General features: G+C 37.2%; 5 protein-coding genes across 6 annotated transcripts; 4 read left to right on the forward strand and 1 right to left on the reverse strand.

Moving 5' to 3' along the window:
• The first annotated feature begins 724 nt into the window (after positions 1-724).
• LOC110175392 (aspartate aminotransferase, mitochondrial) lies at positions 725-5,187 on the forward strand. The gene is made up of 10 exons (XM_020941561.2): positions 725-902; positions 2,255-2,411; positions 2,552-2,680; positions 2,760-2,819; positions 2,903-3,064; positions 3,266-3,370; positions 3,465-3,615; positions 3,804-3,969; positions 4,047-4,197; positions 4,285-5,187. Exons 1-10 carry the CDS (start codon positions 820-822, stop codon positions 4,405-4,407), a joined length of 1,287 nt encoding a protein of 428 aa, XP_020797220.2. The 5' UTR covers positions 725-819; the 3' UTR covers positions 4,408-5,187.
• Positions 5,188-5,444: 257 nt separating this feature from the next.
• Positions 5,445-9,707, forward strand: slc38a7 (solute carrier family 38 member 7). Its single transcript, XM_020941584.2, has 12 exons — positions 5,445-5,561; positions 5,820-6,178; positions 6,286-6,339; positions 6,716-6,860; positions 7,139-7,277; positions 7,373-7,471; positions 7,551-7,608; positions 7,676-7,790; positions 7,873-8,020; positions 8,144-8,343; positions 8,419-8,470; positions 8,602-9,707. The coding sequence occupies exons 2-12, from the start codon at positions 5,927-5,929 to the stop codon at positions 8,702-8,704; spliced, it is 1,365 nt and encodes a 454-aa protein (XP_020797243.1). The 5' UTR covers positions 5,445-5,561; positions 5,820-5,926; the 3' UTR covers positions 8,705-9,707.
• On the reverse strand, positions 9,658-12,621 carry si:ch211-122f10.4 (Cathepsin A-like protein). 2 transcript variants are annotated; one of them, XM_020941585.2, is made up of 11 exons: positions 12,371-12,619; positions 11,920-12,031; positions 11,697-11,834; positions 11,407-11,565; positions 11,242-11,333; positions 11,026-11,113; positions 10,800-10,943; positions 10,580-10,725; positions 10,335-10,497; positions 10,178-10,267; positions 9,658-10,088 (listed from the first exon to the last, which is right to left on the reverse strand). In XM_020941585.2, exons 1-11 carry the CDS (start codon positions 12,538-12,540, stop codon positions 10,005-10,007), a joined length of 1,386 nt encoding a protein of 461 aa, XP_020797244.1. In that variant the 5' UTR covers positions 12,541-12,619; the 3' UTR covers positions 9,658-10,004. The 2 variants fall into 2 exon arrangements, with proteins under 2 accessions (XP_020797244.1, XP_055010735.1); XM_055154760.1 differs by lacking the exon at positions 10,800-10,943 and having other exon boundaries at positions 12,371-12,621.
• A 315-nt stretch (positions 12,622-12,936) lies between these two features.
• LOC110175449 (transcription factor E2F5-like) lies at positions 12,937-15,615 on the forward strand. The gene is made up of 10 exons (XM_020941629.2): positions 12,937-13,181; positions 13,462-13,618; positions 14,067-14,176; positions 14,255-14,410; positions 14,520-14,563; positions 14,671-14,735; positions 14,794-15,079; positions 15,169-15,216; positions 15,290-15,343; positions 15,414-15,615. The coding sequence occupies exons 2-10, from the start codon at positions 13,463-13,465 to the stop codon at positions 15,506-15,508; spliced, it is 1,014 nt and encodes a 337-aa protein (XP_020797288.1). The 5' UTR covers positions 12,937-13,181; position 13,462; the 3' UTR covers positions 15,509-15,615.
• A 436-nt stretch (positions 15,616-16,051) lies between these two features.
• Positions 16,052-18,709, forward strand: gas8 (growth arrest-specific 8). Its single transcript, XM_055154307.1, has 8 exons — positions 16,052-16,400; positions 16,605-16,802; positions 16,877-17,077; positions 17,149-17,203; positions 17,274-17,431; positions 17,936-18,163; positions 18,238-18,357; positions 18,426-18,709. Exons 1-8 carry the CDS (start codon positions 16,287-16,289, stop codon positions 18,450-18,452), a joined length of 1,101 nt encoding a protein of 366 aa, XP_055010282.1. The 5' UTR covers positions 16,052-16,286; the 3' UTR covers positions 18,453-18,709.
• The last annotated feature ends 655 nt before the right edge of the window (positions 18,710-19,364 follow it).

Here is a 19,364-nt window from a genome sequence, read left to right on the forward strand (position 1 = left end):
CAATGCAGAAGGAGATCTCCCATCCTATTGAAAAAAATATTTGGAAAAGCATTCCATTAACTAGGTGGGTTTTAAGGAATATTTTTTATCCAGTTCAATTTAATAATCTGATTGGATGCCACAAATATCTAAAAAAAAAAAAAAATAAATAAAAAATCCAGACTCATTGCTGTATTAAAGGCTGATATGGATCTGTATAACAAATACAGAGAAATATCCTTCTGGATTTCCAGGCAAATCTAACCATCCTTCAGTTAATGAATTTATGAGAACTATTTCCTTTATTTTGTGAGACTTGTTTTTTCATAGGAAACTGGTTAATATTTCCTCATTATTGAAGCATAGTGATTTGGAGACATCTAGTGTTGAAAATAGGTAAGAGGCACTTGACGTTCTGCCTTCCTTTGTACTATATATAGCAATTAAACTTTTTTAATGGCATTCCCTACAGGTGTAAAGTTAATTGTAATTTATTTGTGTTCTCTAGAAAATTGTATTACAAGATAAGTTGGTACTGCTGTTAATCATGAGCTTGGATCATGTGCGCACATGCTCTTTAGCGCGGCCTCTTAAAAGTTGAAGCTATTTATAACTCTGCCTTGACTGTATTTGTACGAGGCTTCGACTGAAATTTAGATTTTACTTTTTTTCAATAAAACAGCGCCCATTAAATCTAATTAACCTCAGGTGGCGCGTCACGGCCGGGGATTTTACGCCGCGGTGCGTCACTACGTAGCGTCGCGTTGCGTCGAGGTCGTCTCTGTCCTTCACATCTCTCCACATCTCCTCGGTTCGTCTCTGCTCTTCGACTGAGTAACGATGGCTCTACTCACAACCAACAGGTTTCTGTCCGGCCTGGGGAACCTGACCCCGTCCCTGGGAGTCCTGTCCACCCGCCATAGGTAAAAATCAGCACACATTTCCATGGCTCTGCGAGATCTCAGGGTGTAGTTCAGAACGTGCTATAGCTGCGTGGTTTTCTGACACAGCTCCAGCTTGTGCTTCCAATATGATTAAGCAACAGTTATGGCGCCTAGATGTTTGTGGTTTAGCTATCTGCAGCCGAGTCACCGTCGCACTTAGCTAAACTGACTTGCAATAAAGGTTTTACTTTTGAGGGTGCTATCTGTAAAGCTAATGAATGTCACAATGGTATTAGTGTTGGTGTAACGTTACGTCCTATTCAGGTTTCTTGATTAAGGTCTACGTCTTGATAAGGCTCCTTGCCTTTTTCAATGGCTACTAATACTTTGGCATTTACAATAACCCCCATGGAGTTCTTCACCGCTGCTAAACTAAGGCACGTACGATTTGAGCCAAGAGGCGACCCGTACTTTATGTGGTTCTGGACGATGATTGGCTCTCGCGCTCCTCCTGTCTTTGCTGATTGGCTGATGTCTGACTGAGGCAGGCTCAGAGGAACTAGTGTCCTTACTGAAACCTCTTGGAGGACAAACCGTTGCACAGTTGCAATAATCGTCAATACTGCTGTTCCTGTAGCCGTTTAAAAACTTTTATAAAAAAAAAAAATCAGAAAGTGGCGTTTATTTTCCCTCCTTTTAGTTGTAACCTGTTAGTTTGCTAAGAGTTTTTTTTCTAGAACCTATCACGTTTCAGTTTGGTATTTCATGGTATCAAGCGCCACAGTTATTCAGTCTATATCCATATGTCTAATGTTGTGAACTTCATGTGACTTCTGATCTAGTCCTATTATATAACCATAGAGTTACACTTGGCGCAGTAGGCCAAATCTTTCATACAAACTGTCATGTTTACTAAAACATGCCAATCCACCCGTGTGCATGTAAATATTGACACGTATATTGACAGAAATTGCATACTTTTATTCATTAAACTTGAGTATCTCTTGATCTGTTTTGTTTATTTTCTTGGCGCATATGCAACAATACATGTTTTCAAGACTTTTTCACTGATCACAAGCATTCAAAAGCTAATTCATGTTCTTATTAATTCGAGAGGACAGACTGTAGGTCACTGAAGCGGTTTAAGCAGGATTATTGATCACCACTCTTGTTTTGGACTCTGAACCTGTAGAATGGATTAAAATGTTTGTTTCAGGAAACCTGAACTTGGGTGTTTCACATGGTTGAAATAGGAATTTGGTACAATCATATGAGTAGTTAAGCTCCTTTCTGTTCAGACTATGGCTAATGGATGTAAAATGATTGTCTATGGTCAGGAAATTGCGCATTGTCAACTTGCATGCAAGTCATTATTTGCTTTTATATTTCAGTTCTTGGTGGAGTGGAGTGGCAATGGGCCCACCTGATCCCATCCTGGGGGTGACTGAGGCTTTTAGGAGGGACACTAACCCCAAAAAGATGAACCTGGGGGTGGGAGCTTACAGAGACGATCAGGGCAAGCCCTTTGTGCTCAGCTGTGTTCGCAAGGTTATATATACATATATATTTTTAACGCATGTATGCAATTTAGAAGCCCTGTAAATGACTGATACATTTATTTCAATTCAAATAAAAAAAGAATGAATTACTGCTCATCAAATTTTATTTCTTCCTTTTATGCTCTTCAGGCAGAGGCCTTGATTGCTGCCAAGCAGCTGGATAAGGAGTACCTTCCCATTGGTGGTCTGGGAGAGTTTACGAAGGCTTGTGCCCAGCTGGCACTTGGTGCTGACAATGAGGTCCTGAAAAACAGCAGGGTACGTTTGATATAACCTGACTGAAGCTTATAGCTCGTATTTCAATATTATAACTTAAGTTTATTATGCTTTTCTACAGAGCATTACTGTGCAGACCATTTCAGGAACTGGGTCCTTGCGTATTGGAGCCAACTTTTTGGTTAGATTGCTATTCTTTTATTTGGTATAAAATAACAATATAAAATGTACTATCTGATTGTGTTTTTTCTCCCTGTGGTGCAGTCCCGATTTCATACAGGTCCACGAGATGTGTACTTGCCCAAACCCTCTTGGGGTAACCACACACCCATCTTCAGAGATGCAGGGATGCAGCTCAAGGCCTACAGATACTATGACCCCACAACCTGTGGTTTTGACTTCAGTGGAGCGCTTGAAGACATCTCTGTAAGCCAGACCTTGGCTTGACTATTGTTTTAATAGTGAAGATATTTACCTCAAAAGCCATTATTAAGACTTATCTTATTGGTTTTAAAATTTCCCCACATATTTACATACTTCTTTGGGCAAATTTCTCACATTTTACAACTGCATTTTCAAATCTTTATTAAGGTTTTGTCGTTTTATTTTGAAATTCTCGTGTTGCAGAAAATTCCAGAGCAGAGTGTGATTCTGCTGCACGCCTGTGCACACAACCCCACTGGTGTGGACCCTCGGCCTGAACAGTGGAAAGAGATTGCTGAAGTTGTAAAAGTGAGTGAGATTATTTTATCAGCTGGAGTTTGAAAGTGTCATCTGATAAAGAGAATTGAGTGTCCTTGTCCTAAATTGAGTTTTTATTTTGCAGAAAAGGAACCTGCTTGTCTTCTTCGACATGGCCTACCAAGGGTTTGCTAGTGGAGATATTAACCGTGATGCCTGGGCAGTTCGTTATTTCATAGATAAGGGTCACAACATCCTGCTGTCTCAGTCCTTTGCTAAGAACATGGGTCTCTATGGTCAGTTGACAAGCACATCATAAATGCTAGTTATCATATTTGAGAAAATTTGTTGGACTCATATTTAAAATTTACAGTTAAATAGGACGGAACTTGTGCATTGTCACCCCCAAGTGGCCATTATGTAGGAGATGGTTGTTAATTATTGTCAACTTTTTATCATAGCTGTTCTCTTGCACATTCCTCAGGTGAGCGAGTTGGAGGGTTCTCTGTGGTGTGCAGTGATGCTGATGAAGCTAAAAGGGTTGAATCTCAGCTCAAGATCCTCATTCGGCCAATTTACTCCAATCCGCCAATGAACGGCGCCAGAATTGCCACAACTATTCTTAACACACCTGATCTGTATTCACTGTGGTATGTGTAAAGATTTGATTTATCATTTAAGATTTAAACTTAACACATTGAATAAAATGTTAACGCATCTTGCCCAGGTTGGAGGAAGTTCATGGCATGGCAAATCGGATTATCAAAATGAGGGAACAGTTGGTGGCTGGTCTGAAGAAGGAAGGTTCCACTCACAACTGGCAGCATGTCATTGACCAAATTGGGATGTTTTGCTTCACAGGCCTCAAACCGGAACAGGTGTGTGTTCACTGCTCTTGGTGCATAATTTTCCAAAAAAATTTTTTATTTTTTTAAAAATTATTTTTTTGTGTGTGTGTTTTTTAGGTTGAATGTCTGATAAAGGAGTATTCTGTGTACATGACCAAGGATGGTAGAATTTCTATGGCAGGTGTGTCCTCTGGAAACGTGGAATACCTGGCTCATGCGATCCATGCTGTCACGAAGTAGAGCGGTTCTGTGATATTGAGCTACAAAATCAAAAATGCTTGAGGAGTTCCTGGGTCACCTCTTTTCTCCTACATTTTGCTTATAGCTGGCGGACTTATTTTTTGTCAGCTTTTCTTCACACTGGTTTCAGTTTTAAAATTACTTTTAGAGTTTAAACCCCCCTTCAATTTCTTTGTAAACATGCTAAATGTGACTGAACCTGCATTTGAATTAAGGTGTGCTATTTCTATAAAGGTTTAACTTTTAGTGGACAGTTAATATAAACAAAGCCAACATTTGTTTTCTTAAATGTTGATCTTAAAAATTATTTTGCACTTTAGACGTTCAGGCACTTGTTTTTTTTTTTTTGTAATGACTGGCTAAAGCCCTACTTATGTCAGCTACTTGGTTTAGGTCATAAACTGAAATGCTCACACTCGCCAGTCAATAATCAATCATGTTTGTAAAATGCTGCAGAATTAAACACACCAGTCAAATGGAGAGGTCGGTGATGCAGACTGTAGATGAACTGTAAATGTTTTATAGTCCCAGTTTGTCCTAGTTTAAGTCTTTGATTGTGTGACTGCAAATGGTTGTGTGGAAGTATAAATGACTGTAATGGCAAAGAGGAGACATGCAACTCTCATTGATATTGATACAAATTTGGTTCTGTTCTGTAAACTGAAAACCAATCTTCAAAAATCCAACTCAAACCTGTTATATTGCATTTTTATCATACAAAGCAGCTTGTTATTGGTCATGTTCATCACTGAACTTTAATAAACTATGGTGGTAAACTTGTGAAGTCCACTCATTCTTATTTGACCCTTTAGCCAAGGAAGTGATGGTATTATTTGATTCTCGATTTCACTTAATCTGTAGATGATGTGGTATTATGATGTGATGAGTGTTTTACACTGAGTAAAAATCCGTGAACTTACTGTGTTCGTTTGATCATCAGGGTTAAATCCAATCTGTCCACACAAAAGAACTACATTACCCAAAGTTTCAATCACGTGCATAGTCTATGGTCACGTGACAATCACATACCCCGCCCTCCTTCAGCCTTGACCAAAACACGGTGCCTACTGTGCTTATTCATGGTGGTGTGTTTAACCACAAAAGCGACAAATCTCTGCTCTTCACACCAGAAAACGGCACCGGACACAACTAAGGTGAAATTGTTAATATTTCGTTTAGATGTTTTGTTAGAAATCTCTTATGGTGGTGATCAAGCAAATAGACAGCATCCTGTAGTTAGCTAGCAATTGTACAATGCACAGATAAACAAGTGGCCCATAGTAGACACTGTTTATTTTACTGTTATTTCTTGGTAACTAATTATTGAGTTTGCAATATTATTAATTGTACAAAGGTCTCAGCCTATTTTTGTTTTGGTCATATTCTTACATGTTAAATATTTGTCCTTACAGAATGTTCACCATTTGATCATTTCTGGGTTAACGCAGTGAAAGAAGTTTGTTTTCTTTGATGCTGCTTTTAAAATTTCTATTACTTTGAGACTGGGAGCATCAGTGCCATGGCTATCAATGCAGATGTGGCGGACTGGGGTGGAATAGGCAGCACAGACTCTGGAGAGAGGGCCCGGCTGCTGCAGAGCCCCAGTGTAGACTCTGTGCCCTACATTGAGACAGAGAGGAGAGGTGGTGGTGTGTCCTCTATTGGAGCTGTATTCATTGTAGTCAATGCTGCTCTGGGAGCAGGCTTACTCAATTTTCCTGCAGCTTTTAGTATGGCTGGAGGAGTTACAGCTGGAGTGATGCTACAGATGGTAAGGATATGCTAAAACTTTTTTCCCTCAAATATCTCAGATTATCATTGTAATTGGGCCAATATTCTAGAGAATTTATCAAAAGATTCTTGTGTGTTGTGTTACAGTTCATGCTGATCTTCATTATTAGTGGGTTGGTGATCCTTGGTTACTGCTCTCGGGTTTGTGCAAACTCTTTTTTTTTTTTTTTTTTTTTTTCCCTCTGTGCATTTACAGCATTCAGCAGATGGCCATAGTGTTGCATAATAGCCCAGACCTTTAACTTCCTGTGTCAAAAACATGCTGCTGACTCATTTAAAAGTAGATATTCAATCACACAACATTTAAATTCATGCCCAGAGTTCCTATGTTATTATGTTTATGTTGTTTAGTGTTTAATTATTTTGTTGGATATTCAAATGCTCAAGTAACTGTCTTCTGTAATAAGTATATCTTTCATTTGTTGAATTGAGCATTAGGACTAAAAAGTATTATGTTATGTCTAAATACTATTTTTAGATCAATCATAAAGTTTAATGATTACATGTGTTTGTTTAGGTCAGTAATGAAAGCACCTATCAAGAGGTGGTACGAGCCACATGTGGGAAGGTGACTGGAATTTTATGTGAAGTAGCCATTGCTATTTACACATTTGGCACCTGCATTGCATTCTTCATAGTTATTGGAGATCAACTGGATCGCTGTAAGTGGAGTTATATAGTTTATGAATTCTAGTGGATAGTATATAGTATATGTTTTACATTGTACAAATGCATTATAGTGCACACAGACCTCATGTGACTTGTTTAAACATTACCAACCACATGCTGACAAAATGAAATCCTAGTTTTGCAAAGTATTACTTTTTCCATAGAGATGTGACTTCTAGAAATGAAGATAGTTTTGCAACAGTTATTGAAAGTTTCACTGCTTTGGCTGTCTTTGGCCTTTCTGTTAATTATACTTTATCATGTATTGTAGTAATTGAAGCTGCAAATCATGATGGTTCAGACAGCCACCCTTGGTATATGGATAGAAAGTTTACTATTTCCATGACAGCAGTCCTTGTTATACTCCCTCTCTCCATTCCCAAAGAAATTGGTTTTCAGAAATATGCCAGGTATATATGTCATTGTCTGTATTTTATATTTTATATTTTTTATTGATAATGTCAAAATGTAGTTTGTTTCATGTTGCTGCTCTGTCTCACTCTAGCGCAATAAGTGTAATAGGGACCTGGTATGTTACAATAGTTGTCATCATAAAGTACATCTGGCCAGATAAAAACGACATGCCGGGGTACATTCCCATCAGGTGAGTTTATACTTAAATTTGTATTTATGGAAAAAAGTCACATCTAAGCAGTTGTTACAAATACTCAACTATGTTATAGCTCTACACCTTGGACGGCAGTGTTCAATGCTATGCCCACTATCTGCTTTGGCTTCCAGGTATCACGTCATTTTGTTTTGGGGCCAAACCTGTGTCTCTCATATTATAAACTGTTTCTTGTTTCAGTGTCATGTCAGCGCTGTGCCGGTCTTTAACAGTATGACAAAAAAAGAGATCAAACCATGGGGACTTGTCGTAACACTCAGTATGTTCATCTGCCTCTTTGTGTACACAGGGACAGGTACTGGTGTTGTGTTTGTGTTCTGCAATCATATGCTTATTTAATTTCAGTAATAAATTAATATGGATTTTTTTCCTTACAGGTGTTTGTGGATTCTTGACATTTGGCTCTGGTGTCCAACAGGATGTGTTGATGTCATATCCACCGAATGACATTGCTGTGGCATTTGCAAGAGCTTTTATTGTTGTCTGTGTTGTCACTTCATACCCAATCTTACACTTTTGCGGGAGGTTAGTCTCATACAGTAGCTTGTTTGTGTTTGATGTAGTCTGTGTAGATACTTTATTTAATCATAATTAAGCAAGTGTGGTGTGTCTCTGTGATTGTGAACGAGTTTAGCTCTCTATTCTCAGGGCCGTGATAGAGGGGCTGTGGCTGCGTTTTCAGGGGGAACAAGTGGAGGTGTGTGTGCGTCGTGAGCAGAGGAGGAGGATCCTCCAGACACTAGTGTGGTTTATAATTACCCTTGTTCTAGCTCTTTTTATACCTGATATTGGACGGGTAATCTCACTGATTGGAGGTCTGGCTGCCTGCTTTATTTTTGTTTTCCCAGGTGAATATTATTTTTGTTCTTTTTGTCACCTCTGTTGTTTTACTTCTATTCAATCCTGCTGTTATTTTTGTTTAGGCTTATGCCTGATGCAAGCGAAACTATCGGAGACAGACAATCGGTCTATCAGGTGAGACTGATTTAAGTTTACTTTATACAGAGTTTAAATGTTGGAAAAAATAAAGTTTAATTAATTGGGAAATATGGCTTTTTAATTTTTATGTGTTCAGTATATAATAGATTTGTGTATTTTTTTCTTAGCTGGCATGGGATGGTCATCTTTGGTGTGGTCATGGTGACACTCGGAGCATTCATTTTTGGCCTCACAACATCAAACTCAATCTATCAAGATGTTAAGACATGAGAAGTGTTAAACTGATCATGTATCATCAGAGACTGCTGCAAAGACAGAATATAGGCCATCACAAGGTACAGTCAATAGTCAAACCTCCAAAGACATTATGTGAACTTGTGGACTTGGAGATCAACCGACAACAGACATTGATTTTAAATGGATAGAAAAATATTGTATTTTAACTTTTTTTTTTTTTTTGACAAAACATGTCTTTGGGTTTTTTATCATTGATGTATCACCAACTTGTTAGTGATGAGACTACATTCTGCTGGTTTAATTCAGGGTAATACATATATAAATTTCAGCATTTTAGTAAGCATGGTGACATGACTTGGTAAGAGATGACCTACTAAAATAGCTACCATCAATAATTATGATCCAAGTGATTTAGAACACTCAGTATTCATTAGTTTGCACTACTGCTAATTGTGTTGATCATTTGTGCACATTGGTGTACAACAAAGGTCATTGATGACACTATATATATATGTGTAAAAAGCATGTTATATCTTTTGAGTCTGAAAGTGAAGGGCATGTGGCTGCTCACTGCATATTTTGTTCTCCTTTTTATACTAGCTAAGTCAGATGACAAGTCAAAGTTCAAACTGTGACAGTGAGTTAAGTTATTCTTTTGTCTTGATACTTGAAGGTATTTATTTGATACAAGTACCACTATTCAACTGAAAGCTTTTATTGTATTGCTTTCCAGAATGCTCCATCCGTGTTATTAAATAGCAAAAGGGATACAAGTCTAATTGATTTATCTTGCCTAATTCATTTATGAAAGGGACTAAATGTGGCCTTGGAAGGTTATGAAGTCACTAGACATTTGAATTTTTTTGTTTCTTTAATTTTATTTGGGACTTTTTAAATTGTGTATATATATATATATTTTTTAATATATATATGTTTTTTTTGTGTTTTTTTTTACAAACGGTTACTTTGAATAACTACACAGGAAGTGTCAAACAGTAAATTGTTTAATAAAAAGACAAATGAAAGAAACAACTTATTTACATTTGTACATCTCAAGAAATAATTTCTTGTTGTTACAACATCTGTCCTTAATAGTGCATTAACTACAATCATTCAGCTTTCTTTAACAAAAGTTCCCCTTTTATGTTCACATAAGTAAAGTAACAATGACTAAAACCTTTATTACAATTCATAAGACAGAATGAGTCAGCAGATGGTCTAGACAAGATTAAAACCAAAATTTGCTCCCAAAAAATAAAATTATATGTTCCATAAACTTCCCTGAGAAATGTACTCAATAAGAGACTAGTGCAGAAAACACATGAATAGATTCTCAGTAATCACTATTGGTTATAAATGACTGAAACATGTGGAAAGCTGGATCTGGGGCCCATTGCGGCACCATATGACCAGCCCCCTATAACATAACAGAATACAATAAATAAACTTGACAATGATAGTTGATGTTCATTTATAAAAGGTAAATTATAAAAATCCTCTTCTTACCTTCACTGTAAGAAATGTGATGTTGGCAAATGTCTGATAAAAACCAGCAACTTGGTCCTTATAAAGCCATGTCTTGTAATTTGTGGTAGCCTGGAAGATGTAAAATTTTTATATAGTCCTGAACTAAAATATTATAGTGTATGGATAATTAGCCAACCTTTATGCCAAGATCCTCAACAAACCACTGGTCTCCGAGAAAATTGCAAGCCATATCAGTATCTCCATTGTACACAAGTGCTCGAAGGCCTAAGGAGAGCAGCTTCAAGTAGACTTCCTTCACAGTTGGATAAAGGGTGGTGTAATTACCACTAACAAAATCGCTGCATTGAGTTAATGGTTTTTAGTTTCAAAATAGCATAACAGCACAACATGAATAAGAAATGTGATAAGAAATGTAATTACCTGCAGAGGTCCCATGGGGGCAGAGTATCAGGAATATGTAAACCTTTCCTCACATCACCTCTATTGAGCCACTGTGTCTGAGCCGTGCTGTCAATGCAGGGTGGGACTTCTCCAAGAGTCTTGTAGGGCTGTATCAAGCCTACAAACTTTAATGAACTTGATTAAGGGGGATTCTTTATGCAGGCAGTGTAAAAGTCACTCGTGTCAATAACAGACATACCTTGTGTCTGTCAAAATTCCTTCTAAAGTTTTTAAAAAGGTGACTCATTGCCCTCTCATAAGCTTTATTTGTGCCTTGACAGTCCAAGTAGAGGGCATATTCATTCAGCCCACTATTGTAAATTATACTAAATGCTACATTCACCTGACAGTAATAGAACAGGATAGTTAGTCTAGTTAATCCGGAAATGTCACATAATGAGATGGCACATGTTGAGGACACATACCATTGTTGCACACATCTCTGAACTTGAATTGTAGAAGTTGCATATACCATCTTTCCCACAGCAATTTGTTGTGAGCTCATACCACAAACTGAAAATAAGACAATCAATATGCTTACACAAAAATGATTGAATCAATTTAATCAACACAAAACAATATAGCTGACAATAAATTAAATAAATAGATAATTTATTCATATACACGATCCTGTAACTTACTTTTCTCCAAATAGTCCATGAAAATAACCAAAATAGATAAGTGACTGATCATTAAGAGCAAAGCTGCCAAGTCCGTTTCCTACTGCAAAACCCTGAGAACCAAAAGACAGTCACTCACAAAACTTCAGCTGGTGTCTGTATTATGAGATACAGGCTTGAATTTACCTTAAAATTGATTTTTGCTTTTCCTGTTGCTACTAGCAAACTAAGAGTTGGTACATATATTCCACCATAACTTTCACCAATAATAAAGAACTCATTTGTGGTGAAGTTTGGGAACTTGGAAAAGAAACTCTGTAAGGCCTTGTAATTGTCCTCAGCAACCTAAAGAAAATGTAAAAATTACATAAACACTTTGTGTTGGTATAATTCATGATCATCCTTTACAAGGAAATTGTTTCAAAGGTATTTGTCTTGTCTAGGTTTGCTCTAATTATATGATTATTTGGACTCACCTGATCATCGTCTGTTGCATATTTCTGGTCATCAGAGTAAGAATAACCTACTCCAGCAGGTGACTCAAGATACAGTACATTTGCAATCTTGTTCCAGCTAAAGGGATTCTCATACAATGTTTTTCCATTTTCATTTACCTGTAAAAATGTGTGTAATGTTAAACTGAAGTGAGAAACAGAAGTGTGTTTTATTGGCATTGGCACGAAAATACATTATTCTCACATGAAAGGGTCCATTCTCTGAAAGAAAACCCTCCATTGAGCTACACCCTGGACCACCATTCAGCCAGAGCACCACAGGGTCTTTGGATGGGCTGTTCTGAGAAGTTACAAACCTGCACATACAATACAATGACTGTATTAACTTAGATGTGGTGGAAATTAAAGAAATCAAACTGACAAAACTGACACAAACTAGGGTCTGAATAATGGGATGTTTTTTCCCCCTTATATAGTAGATTGTGCTGTGTAATTACGTAATTTAGGATTTAGTCATTTGAACATTATTTTTTTTATTTATCTGAATAGTTTTTGGTACAATAAACAATTTCAGGCTGAACAGTGGCGCTTTTCTAATAAAATAGACCTGCTTAAATGTAATATTCTGATTGCTGAATGTTGTAGCCTACTATGCTGACTGTTGGATGTGCCTATGTGACAAACTGAATTCTTACCAATAATGGAGAAACTTGCCCGGTCGTGCCTGCAGATACCCGGACCACTGTTTGTAGTTCGGTTTAAAGCCCATCCCGGGCAATTCATTGACTTCATCTGGAGCATACTGAGCCCAAGAACCTGCCTGAAAGACGGAAAACAGACACAGCAGCACAAATCCTCTACACATTTCTCAGGTTCAAATCACAGACCACCGAAAGCAGTGCTGTTGTTGACAGTAACTTCCTTGAAGATGAACTGTCCGCACACAGCGTCATATGACTGCAGTCGCGTCACGTGAGAGTATCACAGCTGCAGGAAAAAGTAATACCAAAGAAAGACTGGTTTGGGGCGTTATTACATTTAATTGTGTAAAACATTTTTTGTTCCTAGTCAGACCACAGCTCTAAGCCATTGTTACTTTCAGTGTGAACGCAAATATAAATAAATTTTAATCGTATATTTCAATATATTGCATTATAAATGTCAAAAGTTGAAAAGTAAAAAAAAAAAAAAAAAAACAGAATCGCTTTTACGTTACTCGTATTTGTTTGCTTTTATTGTGAAAGCGAGGGTTTGCGCTTCCGGTCAGAAAGAGGCGCCGCCGCTGAGTTTCTTTGCTGGGCGTAAACACTGGCATAAAGTCCAGATTGTTTGTTGATTTTGCAATTTAAGTGGTAATGTAGTTGGAGTTTTAAGTAAGATGTTGGATTTGCTTGTACGTTATGAGGTCGAGCTATTCGAAAATATTAACACATCACTTATTAGGACCTGGTTGTAGCTTAGTTTTCGCGGTGCAGATTCCCGCTGTTCTTCGCGACCCTAAACAAGGTAAGCTACTTCAGTTATGTCATTGTGTTTAGCAATTATGTGACACAAAGCAAATACAGTTTAATTTAAAAACGCGTCCTGGAAATAATAGCATTTTTACGTTCTGCCAAAAAAGCATTTCTACATATTATGATTTGTTGTTATTCCGTGGCACACATTTCAGAATAAGTGTAATACAATACTTGACTCTAAATTAAATTTAAAAAAATTATTTGAGACTCATTGAACGCTATATTCCACTGTTTATTTGATTTTATTTTTTTTAAACATGTCCTGACAGAATGGAAATTGAGGACGCCCTCTCAAGTCCTGAGGAGGAGAGTGAAGCACCCGAGCTTACTCCAAAACCTAGGAGTCTGAAGAGTCTCACCAAAATTGCTGTAAGATTTGTGGAACTAATGCATAATTCTGAAGGTGGACGACTTGACCTCAAAGAAGTGAGTACTGCTGCCCAACATTCAATTAAACCACTTGTTATGATGTTCTCTCATTATCTGCAATGAAATACCATCCAAGCAGTTAAAACTGCCAAGGACACCTTGCAGTTACAAATAATATCGCAAAATGTATATTTGTGCCTCATGGAATTGAAGCCCACGCTCATTCATAAAGTGTAAAAGCAAAGGAGATGCAGTACTAAACACAATTATTATAATAATTATATAAAATCAAGCAGATATTCTTTCATGACCCAGTGCATTTGTTTTTTTTTCATTGCTAATAATATGGAAGAATCAGTAAGACCATTATGAATCCTTTTTACTGAAAAATATTCAACTTAATACAGATTTGCACCATTCCTCGTTTAGGATTAAGGTAAAACTAATTCACAGTTCTTTGTATAAAACATAGTATTTGATAAAATGCTGTGTGTTTTTTATTCAGGCAGTGAAAGTATTGGCTGTCACTCAAAAAAGGCGAATCTATGACATCACAAATGTGTTGGAAGGCATTGGTTTGATTGAGAAAATAACTAAAAATATTGTGCAGTGGAAGTAAGTTTTCTTTACTATGCCATGTTTTCAGATTATGATTATTTTACAAATTGTGTATATATATTTTATCCAAACAAGGGGAGTACTTCCAGGAGGCAGTGCTGTTAACATAAGCCGACGGCACATGCTTTTAAAGTGTGAATTAAAAGAATTGAAGGAGAGAGAAGAGATGCTTGATCTACAACTTCGCTGGGTTCGGCAGAGCATCGAGTACATATACGAAGACCGCAAAGTATATTCTTTTTTGAGGATGATTAATTGATTGATGGATTGATTTATTACAATGCTTTCACTAATGTTCCTAAAGTCCCACATATAATTATAAGCCTTAACAAACATTCACTTTATCCTATGTTAGTCATGAGGATATCTGCAACTCCTTCAGTGGTATGTACTGATTTACCTGAACTACCGAATGTCTTATTGCAAACAATGTTTAACTACTAAAATGTCTTGTTTTTATTATTTTTAAATGTTTCACCCTTCTCAACTAGGCCATACAATACTAGCTCTACAAGCACCTTCTGGAACACAACTAGATGTTCCCATTCCCAAAGCGGTAAGTATGATATTTTTATTCTTGTGTTTTATTTTTTTATTTTTTTATTTTTTCTTAGGTCAGAGATGGTCCAACAACATACCAGATTCATCTGAAAAGCACCCATGGGCCAATAGATGTTGTACTTCTTAATAAACGCTCTGACAACTCAGAAGCTGTGATGTTACCAGTTCCACCATCCAAGGAAATCCTACATCGTGCTCAGTTAGCTTTGGGTAATTTAACAGAGAAGCAAATCCAGTCATTAGCTTGTCAACCTTCAGAAAATCCCAGTCAAAGAAATGTACGGACGCTTCAGACACTATTTCAGGAGCTAGAGTCTAACAAAACTGGCATGTCTGGATGTGAGTTTCTATCTTTTGACATAGCTATAAATGAATTATTATGATGACCACAATACAGGTGATGAGTGTATTTTTTTTATTCTTTGCAGTTCACTGTTTGTCAAGAAATATCAGAGATCTTCTTGACCCATCTAAAGGTAACATCCTTTTACATAAAATGGAACATTTTAGTCCATAAGGGTTGAAATACAATTACTATTTTATTTTTAGATATTAACACAGAAAACAATGCAGGTAAAGCCAGTCAGTTTGTGGCTACTGAGGGTAAGTGATTGTGGCATATTAGTATTAAAAAATAAAATGCAAAAGTTAATCACTACTTTTTTTTCTTTAGTTATTCCCTTGTCACCACCCCCAGTCAATGAATACCGCTGTAATCTGGATGAAAGTGAAGGCCTCTGTGACCTATTTGATGTTCCAATGTTTTGAGAATACTGACACTTAATATGGTTTTATCCTGTGTGTAATTGGTATTTTATATGCCATGTTTTAAGATATTTCATTCTGACATAAATAAACTAATGTTAATTAAATAATTTGAATATTTTCTTGTCTAATGGTATCGGTTGTGAAAAAAGGTGTATTATGCACACGGGAATTGTGTGTGTGGGTGTGTAAGTGTGTAAGTGTGTGTACGTACAGTACAGAATCATGGATCTATTAAAATAACTGGATACAGTATTGCTAGCTTGTAGCTGCCTCCAGTTGACGTAGTGGTCACTCACTGGAACTTCAGCTGAAAAAAATCCCATGGGCCGAGACTCGAGACCCGAGATTTTTCTCATAGAGCGCAATGTAATCACAAACTGCTCGTGTTCGTCTGACAGGTCACCTACAGCTTTCAAAAATATCGGATTTGTTTGTTGGCGATTTTTACCTTTGGAACCTGGGGGCTTGTACAGAATCCCCTAGCTCATGCAGTTCAATCTACAATTTGTTTTAGAGCGCCCTCTAGAGGTATTGCCATGTAAAACCTCTGTTGTCTTGTTACCATGGTAGTTCGAAAACGTATATGCTCGTCCAACTGACCGACAGGATATTTTTCACAACTTTCTGTCTCGGTTTTTGTGTCTGAAAACTGCGATTTTGGTCTAAAATGGTGAGCATGTTTGACTACCTTTTTATTTTTTGCAATTCTACAATAAATAACGGTATAGCCTCATTACTCTCGCATCTCAACACTTATCAGTAACTAAGTCATTGGCCTATGTTTTATATGTACTTTTCTATAGCCGCCCAAAAAAGGTTCAAGAAGCCTGAAAAATCAAGAACGCCTATCTTGATAGATGGCCTCACCAAGGATGAGATGTCCAAAGAACAGGTCAGCAATTTAAAGTAGCTATGCTACATTTAACCTAGGTTATAAGGCCATTTCTACAAAGTCTGGCTAATTAAGCTAATATAGTGTAATAGTACTAGTAATAGTACTTTTCCTTTTTTTTTTTTTTTTTTTTTTTTTTTTTTTTTTTTAAGTAATCAGTAATTCAGACATGTTTGTAAACACTAAAATGCTTTTCTTATAAAGTTGGAGGACCACATCATGCGTCTGAGGGAGGAACTTGATCGAGAGAGGGAGGAGAGGAATTATTTTCAGCTTGAAAGGGACAAGGTGCATTCCTTCTGGGACATCACCGACAGGAAGCTAAAGGAGGCCAAAGCTGAACTCAGAAACCTGGACAAAGAGTTGGAGGAAACAGAAATCAAACTTCAAGTAGAAATTAAGGTATTGTATACTAGTATTTTTCTATATATTTCTGTTAGATCACTACATTTTTAAACACAAATGTGTTCCTCTAGGTTTACAGACAAAAAATGCGACATCTTCTCTGTGAACATCAAAATACAATTTGTGAGCTCAACACTGATGCAGTAACCTCAAAACAGGCACTGCAGGCTGAGCAAACATTACTAGAGAATAAACTTAGGAATGATTTGGCATCTCTGCTCATAGACATACATCATGTGGACACTGAAACACCAATCATGGAGCTTAAAAAGGTAACATGCCCTTTTTATATGTGAAATTAATCCAATAATTTTCTTACCAAAATATTCTATTTAATGCCTAGAAGTATGAAGAGAAAATTGCTCATATGAGAGCAATTTCCAAAAAGAAACTCCAAGGTAAAGAGCTTACTCTAAAACATAGCTCTAGCACTAGAAAACAAGTTAGAAAACTTTTTTTCCATTGTAGATGCTGAGACCAAAAATGAAAAGATGCATGATGAGCTGCGACTGGATTTTGAGAATCAGAGGAAAACTGAAGTCAGCCAGGTCAGGGACAACTGGAACAAATTCATCTCAACTCTGATGGAGAAAGATAAAGATGTATATGAAGAATCAAAAGCTTTACTTAAGAACACAGAAAAAAAAAATGATATCCACAATGAACTTAAGGTAAAACATTTTTATATCCTATATTAGTGGTTTCAGAAGGTAATTGCGTATGTAACACAACTGAAACAAAGGCTTATAGGAGCACTGAGGCTACCATCCATAAGTTTATTTTTATTTTACTAGTAGATGGCAGATGTGAAACATGTGCTCCTAGCCCTGCCCCCTCATCTGGCCCTTGCTGAGGTTCACCTGTGATCTATGGTCTTCTGTCAAGCCAAAGCTGGAACACTAGCAGACTGCAAGAACATAGATAGGCTCTAATGGTGATATGTGAGAATACAGCAGAGTCAGCTAGTCTAATTATTAATAATAGCTTTAAGTTCACTGCACACTAATGTATTGCATTGTGCAAATAAATTACATTTGACCCAAGTTAAATAAAAACACACATACTTTGAATGACATGAGCAACGCAGCAGAAAATGACCTAGTATTATTTCTCTGGCATTTGTCTCTTAGCAAATTGTTGCAGATGAGTCAAACAACCTGAATAAATTTGAAAAGGAGCTGACACATGTTTTGGAGGAGAATCAACAAGTGACTGAGAATCTGACTGAAATTCAAGAAGAAATAGCTGTCCTTCAGAATAAAATGAAGTATAGGTCCAAAAAGTTTGACAACAAAAAGGAAATTGAACTAAATAATCTTGCATCTGAGTATGAGATGCTGCAAAAAAGATTTAAAGAGGTGAGCTACAGAATAGACATTTTAATTTATTTTTTTTTTAAAATTATATTAAATATGTGTCTATGTGCTGACAGCTGCAGTTGGAGGTGGCTGAGCTGCGCAAAACATCTGTGGAGACAATGGAGAAAATGAAAAACAAGGCGGATGCAAAACACATGCAGATGGAAAAGAAAATACAAACGTTGACAGAGAAGGTTAAAACAAATCCTGTTAAGACTTTCTGTATTTTAAAGTATAATGGTTGATTTCTGTCTGTTTATAGATTCAAAAGGATTTGCTTCTTTGCTGATCACAAAACATCATCAAAGATGGGCTGTTTGGCCTCACCCTGTTCAATAACACTGGATTTCAATACTACAGACCAAATGAATTTCTTCTCAAAATATTACTATGAGCTATATGCATATGTCACTAAGGAACCCCTTAAGTTGCCTTTTGATTTTAGATGCATTTTGTCAAGCAAGTTTGTCAAGCTTGTAGACTGTACACCATAAATCCATCCATTATCCATTATACACTGGCCCCATACCCTTGTCATTGGATAATTGTATTTGTATCAGAAATAAATTTAAAATGATTGTCACCAATCTCAACAGCTGCTTTGGACAGATGATTCCCTGGTGCTGTCCACATTTCCAGCACAGGAGGAGCGTATAGGGCATATCTGGTATCTCATTGTATATTCCCATGGTGAACTGAGCCTTCTGCTCTGAGTGAGTGCTGATCCCTGTGGTATCAATAATACAGGAGGAAGTTATTGTCCCTGTGCAGGCCACAGTATCGCACCACTGAAGCCACTTGAGGGAGGGGTGGGCTTTTCACTGGGCCTTCTAAAGTGTCAGGGCCTCAGACAGTGGTCTGGCACTGGGGGGTGGCTCATTGCCCTTGTATGGAGCTCAGTTGTAAAGTAGCCTGTTTAAATTGGAGTGTGTCTAAACACTGACAGCCTTCACAGTGCTACTGCTGTCCTGGTGAGTAAGACTACACCTGCTCAGGCCACTGTCAGGGAGAAGCAGCTGAGAGACATGTGAATGCAGAATTAGCCCTTGTCAGAGTCCACATATTATGGATCCTGGGTGTGATCCGCGTTATCCAGATTGTATGCCTGTCTGAATACAAGGGTTAAAGCTCTGCATCGCACATAGCCTAACAGGCCTATACCTTTGTGATTTTTATTTGTGAAAAGTGCCATTCAAATTAA

Source organism: Boleophthalmus pectinirostris, unplaced genomic scaffold (genome assembly GCF_026225935.1).
Source record: "Boleophthalmus pectinirostris isolate CB_2022bp ecotype Guang Dong unplaced genomic scaffold, ASM2622593v1 HiC_scaffold_19, whole genome shotgun sequence".
NCBI classification, from domain to species: domain Eukaryota; kingdom Metazoa; phylum Chordata; class Actinopteri; order Gobiiformes; family Gobiidae; genus Boleophthalmus; species Boleophthalmus pectinirostris.